This window comes from Bos grunniens, chromosome 9 (genome assembly GCF_055505025.1).
Source record: "Bos grunniens cultivar Pamir isolate PY7600 chromosome 9, Bosgru_T2T1.0, whole genome shotgun sequence".
Classification (NCBI taxonomy): Eukaryota; Metazoa; Chordata; class Mammalia; order Artiodactyla; family Bovidae; genus Bos; species Bos grunniens.
In genome coordinates this window covers 14204691-14217003 of record NC_141173.1, presented here as the reverse complement: position 1 = coordinate 14217003, position 12313 = coordinate 14204691, and the positions used below count along the sequence as shown (strand labels likewise).

Here is a 12313-nt window from a genome sequence, read left to right as displayed (position 1 = left end):
GCTCCTCCGTCCATGGTATTTTCCAAGCAAGAACACTGAAGCCAGTTGCCATTTACTACTCCCAACCCAGGGATCAAAACTGCATCTCTCACGTCTCCTGCACTAGTAGGCAGATTCTTTACCACTAGCATCATCTGGGAAGCCCGTGCATTCTGTATTTCCGCATAATTTCCAGAAGCTAAGTGAGTCCTCACCTCACATCTTTCATTTGTGTATCACTTACCTCTCCACACATCCCACTCCAACAACAAGTGCAAAGAATGAGGGCGGAGGTGAAGGCAGCTGGAGGCCAAGTTTCTCTTCATTATGTCAAAATCTAACAATAATCACCCCTCAAATCTACTTTCAGACATCCCATTCCTCACCATTAAATAGGTTTAGGTAAAAGAGATGCGCTATACACATGATATAAAATAAAAACAGCACTGGTAATAAATCAATGGAAATTTTCATTTTTATTGATAAACCATGATTTCCTATTGAATACATAATCAAGTACAATTAACAATATAACAGCACTCTAAAATTTAAACTTTCAGAACCACCCTGGTTCAATATATAAAGCTTTAGTTTCTGTGAAAAAGTTTTATTTCAATAGTATCCTTCTTATATGCAAACAAGGTCCTAAAATAGATTTATGAATAAAATTTTATAAAGCATACTGTGTACAGAAGAAATTGACTCTACCACATCAACTGCACCCCAGTAAAAATCCAAAACATAAAGGTGTGAAGGACCAGAATAGAGCCACATTCTATTAAATCTATCAAAGTTAAATCTAAAGATCTGTAAGTGGAACATGGATCTATCCTCTACCACTGATTCAATACCCTGACAGCAGGGTGGTAAATCATGGCCTCATGACACGGAATTTTTCTTAAATATGTACCAATACCATTACAAAGACACACACATACCAATGTGTAAGTGTCTTGTGAATTGAGAAACTCAGAAATCACCCAGGAAATATCTATTTCCCTGTATTATAACTACTGAAATGAAACGGCAACATTTTATGGAACAATGCATGTGGCACCGTCTTCTGATGAGGCACATGAAAACACAACTCAATGGCTAGAATAGTTTTGAAACAAGCCTACTCACAACTGATATATTCTTCATTAAAAATGTATATTTATTGCTTAGTTTCCTGAAGAAAGTAGTGATAAAAATAACTGCACCTCAAATTACTCCCAATACAACTTAAGATATTTAATATTAACATGAATATCAATTGAGTAGATGACAGGAAATTTTTAAGTTCTTAAATGTGGTATGCTTTACTGGATTTGAAAACAAACAAAAAATAGTATATTCTTCTAATAGAAGCCTCTTAGGGTATATAAGGGTACATATACTTAAGGTTCTGAAGCTTCTCCAAGAGTCAGTCTACTAACTGTCTTAAATTTACAAAATGCAAGAAAATGATGCACCCAAGAATAAGTAATGGCACCTGGACCCATGGGAGCTACCTGATGAACTCCAAGTAAGTACTGTCTTTATGATAAAGAACCTTGTCAGGGAGGTATTTATAACATATTTTTATAAAAATCAGTATTAAACTTTAATAAAGCCAATTAGAAGTGAGGTTATTACAAAAAACTCCAGATTACATGCTGGAAGACTAATAAAATGGCTCCTTTAAAGAATGATAAAGAAAAATCATAGCTCCAATTTTTAAAACTGGATAGTCAGAAATGTTGAATGATATCAAAATGAATGATATCAAAATAATTGAATTGGATCAAAATAATCAAAATAAAGATTACTAGCATTCTGTTGCCAGAATATTTGTAACTAAACTTAACATAAAAAGTAATTATGGTTAAAGATAACCTTTTTAAAAAAATCATTACACTCAGGCTCAAAAAATGGAAGCAGGGAGACTTATGCTATGTACAATTCTGAAAATTCCCACATGTAGAATATAGCACTGCATACGTAAGTAACAAAATGTTAGGCAATAAGCATATATCTGGATTTTAACACAATGTTCCACAGATTAAATATAACCAAAATACTAAACCAAATTTATTGTTAGAGTATTTTTAAAAACATTAAGTATAACAGGACAATACAATAAAAGGAATCTTTTCACTGACCCAACATATTTTAATGGGTTTTAATTACTTTTTTAGAATTATAACTAAAGGCAGTAACATGCTGAAACCAAATATACTAGCGTTGATCTGTCCTTGAATTTATGTGGCTACTAGTTATTCCCAACATTCCGTGTCTGGAACCCCTGGCCAGTCAAAACTGGAAGTGACATATGCTGGTGTCTTAATAATGAGGTTCCCACTCAGCAGGAAAGAAGGAGAGACTTCAGATTTATATCAGTGAATGAAACTGAGGGCACTGGAGAAGTTTCAGGAAAGTAAAAGGCAAAACAAGGTTTTTAGTATTGTTACTCATAGCACGTGCAGAAAAGAGTGAATGACGCCAGTTCCTGCTACTACTGCTCTCCTTTAACCCAGACGCCTGCGGCTTTTCTGGACCCTCTTCATCCCAGCCCGGCTGTCACAGAGCCTGCCTCCAAGAGGCATCCCCACTGCCTGCACACCTCCAGCCACGGACCGCCCTCTCCCCCACTCCGTCCGCTCCTGCTCTTCCTCCTCAATCCCATCCTCCTCCTCACTTTCAATACGTTTTAATACATCTGTAATGAATTTTTAATACATTAAAATATTAGTTACAAAGTGAGTGTTTAACCTGAAACTCTGAAATAATTCACAGAAAAATATAGGATTTCTAGTTTTTAAATGAGGAAATACATTTTTTAAAAGCTACACCGTCTTCCAATGGTTTTCCATTCTTGTGTTCCCTAAGATTCTATACTTCAAGTCTGGTATGAACAGTATATGAGCTACAGAATAGAAAGCTGTTGATGGGTAGTCAGAGTTTCTCTAGGTAGTGGGGCTGGGGAAGCGGGATCCTTTGCCAACCCTCCTCCAAGTTCATTTTAAGATATTTTCACCTCCAAAGAAGTCCTAACATATAAAAGCCAAAAATCCCACACATGGAGGCCCAAACCCAAGTGTCTTTTTCAGATCAGACTGTTTCAAAGGGGTAACACAACTAAAAACTTTTCCCCACTTGAAAGTATATACAAGAAAATTATATATTTGTTATTTAACTGCTCTCTCTCCATAGACCACCCTCTGAGGATCTATTTTCTACATTCAGAATTCAAGCTTTAAAAACCTGAATATTAGTAATTCCTACCTTTGTGTCCAAAATATCCATAAGCAATCCATGAATATCCACTCCACTGTAATTTCTTTAAAGTCACTAAAATAAAAACATTCTTTCCAAAATTCACTTTAAAATATATTATTTATATATTTTAATTTTGGATTTATTTTTAAACAGCCGAAAATAGTATAACGCAGCTTCTTTGGAGCCCATGATAATTACATTTCTACATCCCCTTGAGATAAATGCTGAGTTCAGGAGTAAAAATTAAACCACTTTTTGGATTTAGTAAAAGATCTTTACATTTTTTGATGTATCTAAAATATTTCAATATTTTTCAAATGGAAAGAAGAAACAAAGAAGAGAAGGAAAGGAAAAATAAAAAAAAAAAGAAAGAGGTGAGAAAAGAGGACAAACAGGAAAGGAAGAAGAAAAGAATCTTTCTTTAAAACTTCACTCACATTAATGAGTATTATTCTTCTGTACCACGTAACCAATGAGCCAGATACTCAAAATTCAAGAATCTTCTGTAAGGTTCAGAGCAAGCATTAGATGTCAGTGTACAGCTGGTGGTCTGATGCTCAGATACCTGAATCTAGAAGGTTCCACAGGACCCTGGCCAACAGTGTACAGTACTTCACATCTCTCTGACCCCCATCAAACCCCAGCTTCCTTCCCAGACAACAGGGAGGTCAGTCTGCTGCATCTCATACAGGATTCAGTTGTGTCCCCCTGGTGGCTCAGATGGTAAAGAATCCACCTGCAAAGCAGGAGACCTGGGTTCAAGCCCTCGGTTGGGAAAATCCCCGGGAGAAGGGAATGGCTACCCACTCCAGCATTCTTGGGGAGAATTCCATGGACAGAGGAGCCTGGTGGACTGCAGTCCATGGGGTCGTAAAAAGTCAGACATGACTGAGTGACTAACACTTTCATTTTCCAACTGAGCATTCCCCATGACTCACATGTGTCTCCTGGTCTAGGATCTTCTTGTCCAAGTCCCATAAGGCACATGTGGCAATGCTCTGTGACCCTCAGCCAGAACAAAGCCTGTGTGTGGGGCTGGAGGCTGGGTACACAGAGATCACCCAGGGCTCCTCTGATCACTTTTCAGCGACCTCAACCTCTGAGCCATGGGCAGCACAGTAAAGACCAGTCTCTCTGCTTCTCTCCAGAGGGAAAACAGGCAAAAACCAAGGGATGGGGTATGTGACTACATCTAGAGTGGAACAACATCATTTTCCTTAAAAAAAAAAAAAAAAAATCACCACCTCCATCCTAAAGAAAAACACTACATCTGATCAAGAAAGATGTACTGAGACCATGGGCTTCCCAGGGGACACAAGTGGGAAAGAACCTGTCTGCCAATGCAGGAGACATGGGTTCAATCCCTGGGTGGGGAAGATCCTCTGGAGGAGGGCATGGCAACCCACTCCAGTATTCTTGCCTGGAGAATCCCATGGACAGAGGAGCCTGGTGGGTTCACAGGATCAAAAAGAGTCGCACAGGACTGAAGCGACTTAGCACAGCAGAGCACAGCACTGAGACCGCTGGGGTGGGTGGGGTGGGCAGGGGTTTGGGGCAGATACAGAAGGGAAGGAACAAGCTCTTCCCTTGAGCTTGTTTCACCATTTAAAGCAGAGACTGACATATAGCAGTGCTTAAGAAACCAGGCTCATTTCCTCTAGAAAAAATGAAAAGAATCATCTAAAATAATGCATTTATTCTGGAGAAAACAACACCTCCAAAAAAATCCTAAAAGATTTTAAGAGGAGGAAATAAAAGAATACAGCTGCAATAATTCTTATTTTTTTGTTCCACACAGAAGTCAGGGGGGAAAAACCATCTATGCAGCTACACATACAAGGACCCGTTGTTACTAATACATCTCCCCCACTTCCACCCCTCTCCCAACTCATAAAAAGAAAAATATTGATTTTCCAGAGGTAATATCTGATTATGAAGACAAGACAGTCGCATGTGGCTTTTGGAAATGCTAATGTTTCATGGAGTCTTTAGGAAACAAATCACGGCCAACGCTGCAGGAACAGAAGCGCGAGGCAGAGGAGGAGGAGGCCGGCGGTCAGGCGCGGGAGGTGGGCCGCGGCCGCGAGGTCGCAGGGGCCGCAGGCGAGCCCGTCCCCGCAGAGGTCACAGGAGGTCAGCTGCGCTCTGGAGTTGTAGCTTCTCACGGCTCGCCGCCCTGTTCAAAGAGGCAGACGTCGCTTTAGGTGCCCTCTGAGTTTAGAAACAGGTAATCTGCCAAAACTTAAGAGCCTTTCGATACACTTTTCTGAGTTTTCTGTTCTTCACGTAATTTTATTTTTCTTTACAAGAAAAACAGCAAAACTGCTCACAAGGAGCCCAAACTGCGAAGCAAGTCCAAGAGAGAAACAGTGCTTTGAAGTCCTGTTTCGGTACCACCAGCAGCTGGCCGGCATTAAAAGAGAAAAAAACAAACCCTAGCTGCACAGCTCAGGTCAAGCGCAACCTGAAACCCTTCCAGGAAAGGGAAAGGCTGTACCTTGAGGATGTTTTAACCTCCTTGAGACTTCTTTTTTGGATGACATTTTCTATGCCTTCAAGTAAAGTTCTAATCATTAGAACTACTGAAGAGAAATATATTTACGTGGACTTTAAAATGCAAAAATATGAAAAGAACTCTGTCATGTCTCGTTTCAGTGTCTTAAAATGTTAAGCACATAGTCTCTAAAACTACTGAACTTGAGTAAATTTTATAGTACAAGCTAATATTTTAAAAAACTAGATAAAGCACCAATAGTATTATAATAAACTTACTATAAAGCATAAATGATTTTTATTTTTACAGTTTTTAAGAAACTGTTTTCAAATTCCTTCATGGTTTTTCATTGTTTTAAATTTAATAAATATGCTTTCTGACTCTAGGGTTTTTCAGAATGGGTTTTATTATCCTGATCTTACCCATGTTTTCATTTTAAATGCCCCCCAATACATAAGTCATTTTCCACAAAAAAACTTTACAGAGATTGAATCTTTTTTGCTTCTTAAATGTTTAAAATGTTCTCCATATACCTGAGAAATATCAATTGGAGAATCTTTCAACTAGGTTATTAAAGAAGAAATTTGGATAAATTCGTTATTTTGTCACTGAGTCTCTACCTGAGTCTTTCATCCTTTCACCAGGGAAAAAAAAAAAAGCATCAGTTTGTTTCCAAAATGTCCCACAAGAACTGGGTGAATGCTCTACCTCAACTCCAACAGGAAGCAAAAGATGAGAGGAACTGGCTTGTTGACTTACGAGGAGAGCAAGGTGGTGCCACCCCTTGAATAACCTGCGAAGACTCCCAACCATGCGGACAGGTTCCTCGTACTCTAAGTGTAATTATCTATAATTGCCTGGGACATGAAAATGTTCACGATTCTCATGCATTCTGATGATTCTGAGCCACTCGGAGTGCTTAGCTTACTCAGGATGAATGTGATTACAAGCAGAAAAGTTAGCCTGCAGGTCTCACACTGACAAAAAGTCACTCCCTGACTGAATGCAGATTTGTCCTGATCAGATCTCTACTTTCACATTCTAAAGTTCTAATGCTTTATAAAGTAAAAGTTACCAATAAAATCAAAGAAGCTCAAGTTATTTTTCAGACTATATTTTTCTTGAAATGATAAAAAAAAAACTGTTATAATAAATACATTTTAGCAAAACAATCTCCCTCAGTGAAGAAACAGCTAAACCCCACTGAGGTTTGCCAACACGGATGGTGTTCACGTTCTCTCCTGAAGAAGTCTTGTTTTAAAACCAGAACCAGATGGAGTGGGTGCTTGGAACAAGAGAACCTTGGAAACTGAACATAACTAGACTCTCTGTGTCAGTTTTTTTATTTTTAACTGTGAGTTGAAAACCTAAAATATTATGAGCAAAAACATCATTTTAATATATGCAAAGTGCTATCTTGTGATTACATTTTTATATTTTAATTATCCATTGTTTTCATTTAAATGGAAAGCTCACCTCCTGCTGCACCACCTCCTTCACTACCCCAACTACACCCTCCCCCACAAAGCTAATTCAATAGCTGGTCACTTTGAATGAATGAATGAATGGCTGGCTTAACTCCTAAAGTACTGGGAACTCCAGAACACACTTACTTGGTTCATAGTAGTCCACTATGGACACTGAAGCATCTTGTGTATTTGACACTCTAAAGCTTCTCACAGCAGGAATATCAACACAAAACTGGGTTTCATTTACCTTGAAAAATACAGAAGACTTTTAAAGAGGTGGCAGACTGTGTTCATGATAAAAGACATTTCTTTCTCTTATCATTTATCAAACAGTTATAGAAATTAACATTTAGGGAGCATTTCTACACACCCAGTACTATGGTAAGCACTTTACATAAATCACATCATTTGTTTTGTAAAACAATCTTTGCATGATCAGTATGGTTCTTACTTCCATTTTACTGAAACAGATACTGAGAATTAGAGTGGTTAAGAATGCAGGAGCCCAGGGTGCATGCCCCTGGCCTTGGTGCTTCACCAAAAACCCTCTCTCAGTCTTGCACCCCATTCTGGTTGCTGCTACTGACTCACCCCAGTCCCCTTCTCTGGAGAATCACCCTCAGCTCATAGAAGCCACCTCATCCACTAAGTGAAGTAACCTCAGAGTCAGGGTGGCATAGCCCCCAACCAGTAAGGTACAAAAGGCCAGCCTCTTTGCTTCCAGGAAAGATACTTAATGCCAATCTGGCAAAAAATACTAGTTAAGGAATCTGAAATTAATACATTCCTTCAAACATTTCATTCCATACCAATTAGCAGGTAGTGAAAAGTCAATCAGTAAAAATGTAATGGACACTAAAAATAACCATTAACAAGAACATCACAGACATAGGACAAACTCCAAACATAATTACATTATTAAATATATAAACATTAAATGCATTTTTCAAACTCTAAATTAGGCCCATGACTGTCAAGCAGTATTTAATATATGGAAATTACTGAACAGCAAAGAGACTTCAAATTCGTTTTAACAGCTTTATAACCAAAGTGGTTTTTGAAGTCTTAAAACAATTAGAATATTTAGGAACTAGCTTTTTAAAAGCAGAATCACTGCTAAAGCAATATAATTCTGATTCACACTTTGCAAAACTGGAATAAGAAACATATGTATTCCCCCTTCGTAACATTAAATCCTAAGAACACTTAAAACTCAATTTCAACTCCATATATAAATTTCATGTAGATGTCAGAAGAATAAACTTTCATGGCAGCAGTTTTGAGACATAACAAGTAGAGTCTTGAATTCCACACTTATCTTTCTCACAATATTTTATGCACCTTATTCCTGAATCCATAATTTTCATACAGGAATGGGAAGAGTACATGAAAATTATATAATTATATTATATAATGATTTTCTGTAAAGACCAAACCTCTGAGAATATTCTATGATTCAAGCAGCTAACTTTTCAGTGCAGGAATGTTAATCCTTTGGGATGTATTAAACGCTTTTTCTTTCATGAAAGCACCCTGCACTGGGTCTTCACTGCTGCTGTGGCCTTTCTCTAGCCATAGCGAGCAGGGGCTCCTCTCCAGTTGTGGTCTGCAGTTCTCGTTGCAGTGGCTTCTCTTGTTGCGGAGCACCAACTCTGGATGCTCAGGCTTCTCTCCGGTTGCAGCTTGTGGGCTCTAGAACGTGGGCTCAGGAACTGTGGTATATACTGCCCCGTGGCATGTGGGACCCTAGTTCCAGACCAGGGATGGAACCTGGGTCCCTTGCATTGGCAGGAGGATTCTTAACCACTGAACCACCAGGGAAGTCCCTAATGAGCGTTTTAAAACATGTAATTAAAGCTTTCACCATCAGCAGCATTTAAATAAGTATGTTCAGCAATTCCTTGAAGCACAGGAGTTCTCTATTTGAGATCTGGACTATATTGTGGAAAACATATCACAACAATTTCTGGGTTGAACATCTGGTATGAAATAATTTCATTATCAAGACTTTCATTAGGCTCATCATTAATAGTAATTCTCTTTAATTTTATAATAATGTCTTGTTAGTGTTGACAATAGATGGTTGCCATGTGAAAGTCACTCAGGGACACCAAAAGCCAAAATAATGACATAAAGAAAACGTATAAAGTAAAGGTTCTTCTGAATACAGTAAAGAGTGGTGCTGTCAGTGGTTATGGGGGTGAAACTTAGGTTTCATTACTTACAGAGTCTAAGTAGAGGTTGAGTTTGCCATGGTCATGTTCTACTTTTTTCAGAGTATCACTCAGGGGAATGGCATCTGAGGACACAGTAAAACCACTGAGCAGGTTGACTTCCATAAGGGCCATGCCGCTTCTGGCTGGGCCCAGAAACCTAAATCAAGGATGACAGGAAGGACAAAAACCCTTTAGGAAAAACCTACAGCTGATGGCAAACTATTAGAAACTAAAACTGCCAAGTGTTATTCCAAATATTTATTGTTTTGTTGAAATAAGTTACTGTAGAAAACTGTAAAAAGATAACCCTTTCTTTACAGGTCTGAAATTCCTATAACTTTCAACCATGTGAGGAAGAGAACAATGGGTCCACCTGTCAGCCAGCATGAAATGCCTACAACACAGCCGGCTTGGGCCCTGGGCTGTAATGAGGGCAACCTTTGCCCCTTCAGCAGGCAACTCTGTTTTCCAGTGGTTGATTCCAAACCACATTGCATTTTTCATTTTCTCCAAAGTTGACGGCACTAACCTCCCCGGCTCAAGGCTAGGAACTGAAAAAGAGGCATCATTTGACCAGTTAGCAGGAGATGGCGGCCAAGTCTTCAACAACCTTTTCTTCATCCGGTTTTAGAAAAAGAAGACCCAGTAGGGAAGGTCCTTCCCTTTCTTCTCCCACATACTTGGTGCAAATTTTGTATTTTCTTTGGTCGCCTTGGGAGAATGACAAGCCTGGGAAAGTTTTATTACACTGCTTGTTTTCTAACCCTGCTGTACATATTGTGAGCATCAAAGCATCTGGGCACCAACAACGTTTTGTCTTCTTTAAAATAAATATTTTTCTAATAAAGACTAGGTGGCAAGAGCTTTTACTTTGGATCTGAAGGAGCCCAGTGTCGTTATGGAAAGGAGTTTGTCTCCAAGATGGAAGTCTCAGCATCGTTCAGTTAAGTTCCTGTTGTCCTTTAAATGGCAAAAGCAAGAAGGGCCAGTAGAAAATCTTGCTTTTCAAAGCAGCAAACCGATGCCTGCCAAACATGACTGATTGAAAAGCCATACAGTACAAGTGCCGACTGTGGCTGGCTGGCAACCCAGCAGTCAAAACCATCTGCTGGTAATGTGCTCAAGAAGAGATGCTGTTGAAAACCAATATGGGCATTAAAATTGGAAGGCTTTTAGAGACGAGAAAAACAGCCAACCTGCCTAGATTCAACGACTGCAGTGTATCATCAGAAGTGCCTTAGCTGACCTGGTCTTTCCACCAGCCAGGGGCAGAACTTGTTAAACTGCCATGCCACAGAGAAACCCCGTCTGAGGTGAGTAAGAGCTTGGACCTTACTGATGAGAATAAAGTACCTGAAACACCAGTTTTTCTTTTTATAAAGTGTCACTGAAAGAATTCATTTAGAATGCTATTTGTATTTCATGGCAGATTTTTCTCAGAAGACTAGTTGCAGCGTCTAAATCCTTTTTATAAAGCCCCCAACCCTGATTAAAACACTTACCTTCTCCAGATCCTCCACACACACACACACACACACACACAAAAGATATAGATGTCCTCTACATAGCAAAGTTTGTTGCCCATCTGACTCCTGATGCTGGAATAATGATCCTGCATTTTTACCTGAGCCCCTTATAGTTAAGTCCCATCATGGTCTGAATCTCAGTTTCACTTCTGTCTTCACCTGACCTCCCTAAGAGGTAAAATCCATCTCATTGCCCCATAAGAGCAATTTGCCCTTTTCAAAACTAGAATTTTATTGACTTGCTCTAACAGCTCTTTGAAGGAAACCACCCTCCTCAGGAAAGCTCTTTTCTTGTCATTTTAGCAAAGCTGTATTGTAACTAACCTTAAACCAGGCACCCCCAGGTTCTGCTCACTTCTGGCCCAAGCACACTTCCCAAATCTTTTGATCACACAGTATCTTGCCCAACCTGTTGGTTCTTTCCATAGATCAAAGGAGTACAAATGAAGAATAAAGAATTAACAGATGGCCAGATCTCTTCCCTAGCTTCCCCTTTAGTAACCTCATGAACAAACTGTGTGAACAAGACAGAACCTAGAGGAGGATCGTAAGAAGTCGACAAGCCTGCATGCAGGGCAAGGTGGTGATGGCTCTGACTCCCATCTCAATGACTGACTGAGACTGTTTTCCCAGTTTCCCTTTAAAAACCATTACTACTGAGCAGAATCCTCGGAGCTGGTCTCAGGACATGAGTCCACCTTCTCCCCAGACTGCCAGTTTTTCTTAATAAAGCATCTTTCCTTTCGACCAGCAACTGTCTCTTGGGTATTGATTTCTAAACAGCCAGCAGCCAAACCTGAGTTCAGTAACATTGTTTTCAGGAATCATTTTTATTAATTTTTGTCTCCTCTTTCAAATGTGAAGATAAGGCTGTATCATTTTGGCTAACCTTAATATTCCAAATCCTGACACTACATAATGGAAACTGAGCCAATATTTACTGAGTGAATTAATGACTAAAGGACTGAATGAGAAAAGCAGGGATAATAATAGCACCAACTTTATAGAATAACTCTAAGGATTAAATGATTTGCATGTGCAAGTCATGGTGCAATCCCTAGCATGTAAGTTTGTAATAAATGCAGATACTGTGCTGTGCTTAGTCACTCAGTTGTGTCCTACTCTTTGAGACACCATGGATACCAGCCTGCCAGGATCCTCTGTCCACGGGGATTCTCCAAGCAAGAATACTGGAGTGGGTTGCCATGCCCTCCTCCAGGGGATCTTCCCAACCCAGGGATCGAACCCAGGTCTCCCACATTGCAGGCGGATTCTTTACTGTCTGAGCTACTGGGGAAGCCCAAATGCAGGTGGGTGTTGTTTAAATAATAATAATAACTTGATGTTGTTATTCTGGAACAGAGCCCAGCTTCAATTTTAGTGAAGTGT

At 39.4% G+C, this 12313-nt stretch overlaps 1 protein-coding gene across 1 annotated transcript in view; it reads right to left on the bottom strand.

Moving 5' to 3' along the window:
* Positions 1 to 436: 436 nt before the first annotated feature.
* The window catches only part of CD109 (CD109 molecule), a 138893-nt gene continuing 127016 nt past the window's right edge, over positions 437 to 12313 (bottom strand). The window contains exons 31-33 of the mRNA XM_086316820.1: positions 9408 to 9555; positions 7327 to 7429; positions 437 to 5395 (exon numbers count right to left, since the gene is read on the bottom strand). Coding sequence (XP_086172946.1) covers positions 5220 to 5395; positions 7327 to 7429; positions 9408 to 9555 — 427 coding nt within the window. The 3' untranslated portion in view covers positions 437 to 5219. The remainder of the gene's footprint in view (positions 5396 to 7326; positions 7430 to 9407; positions 9556 to 12313) is intronic.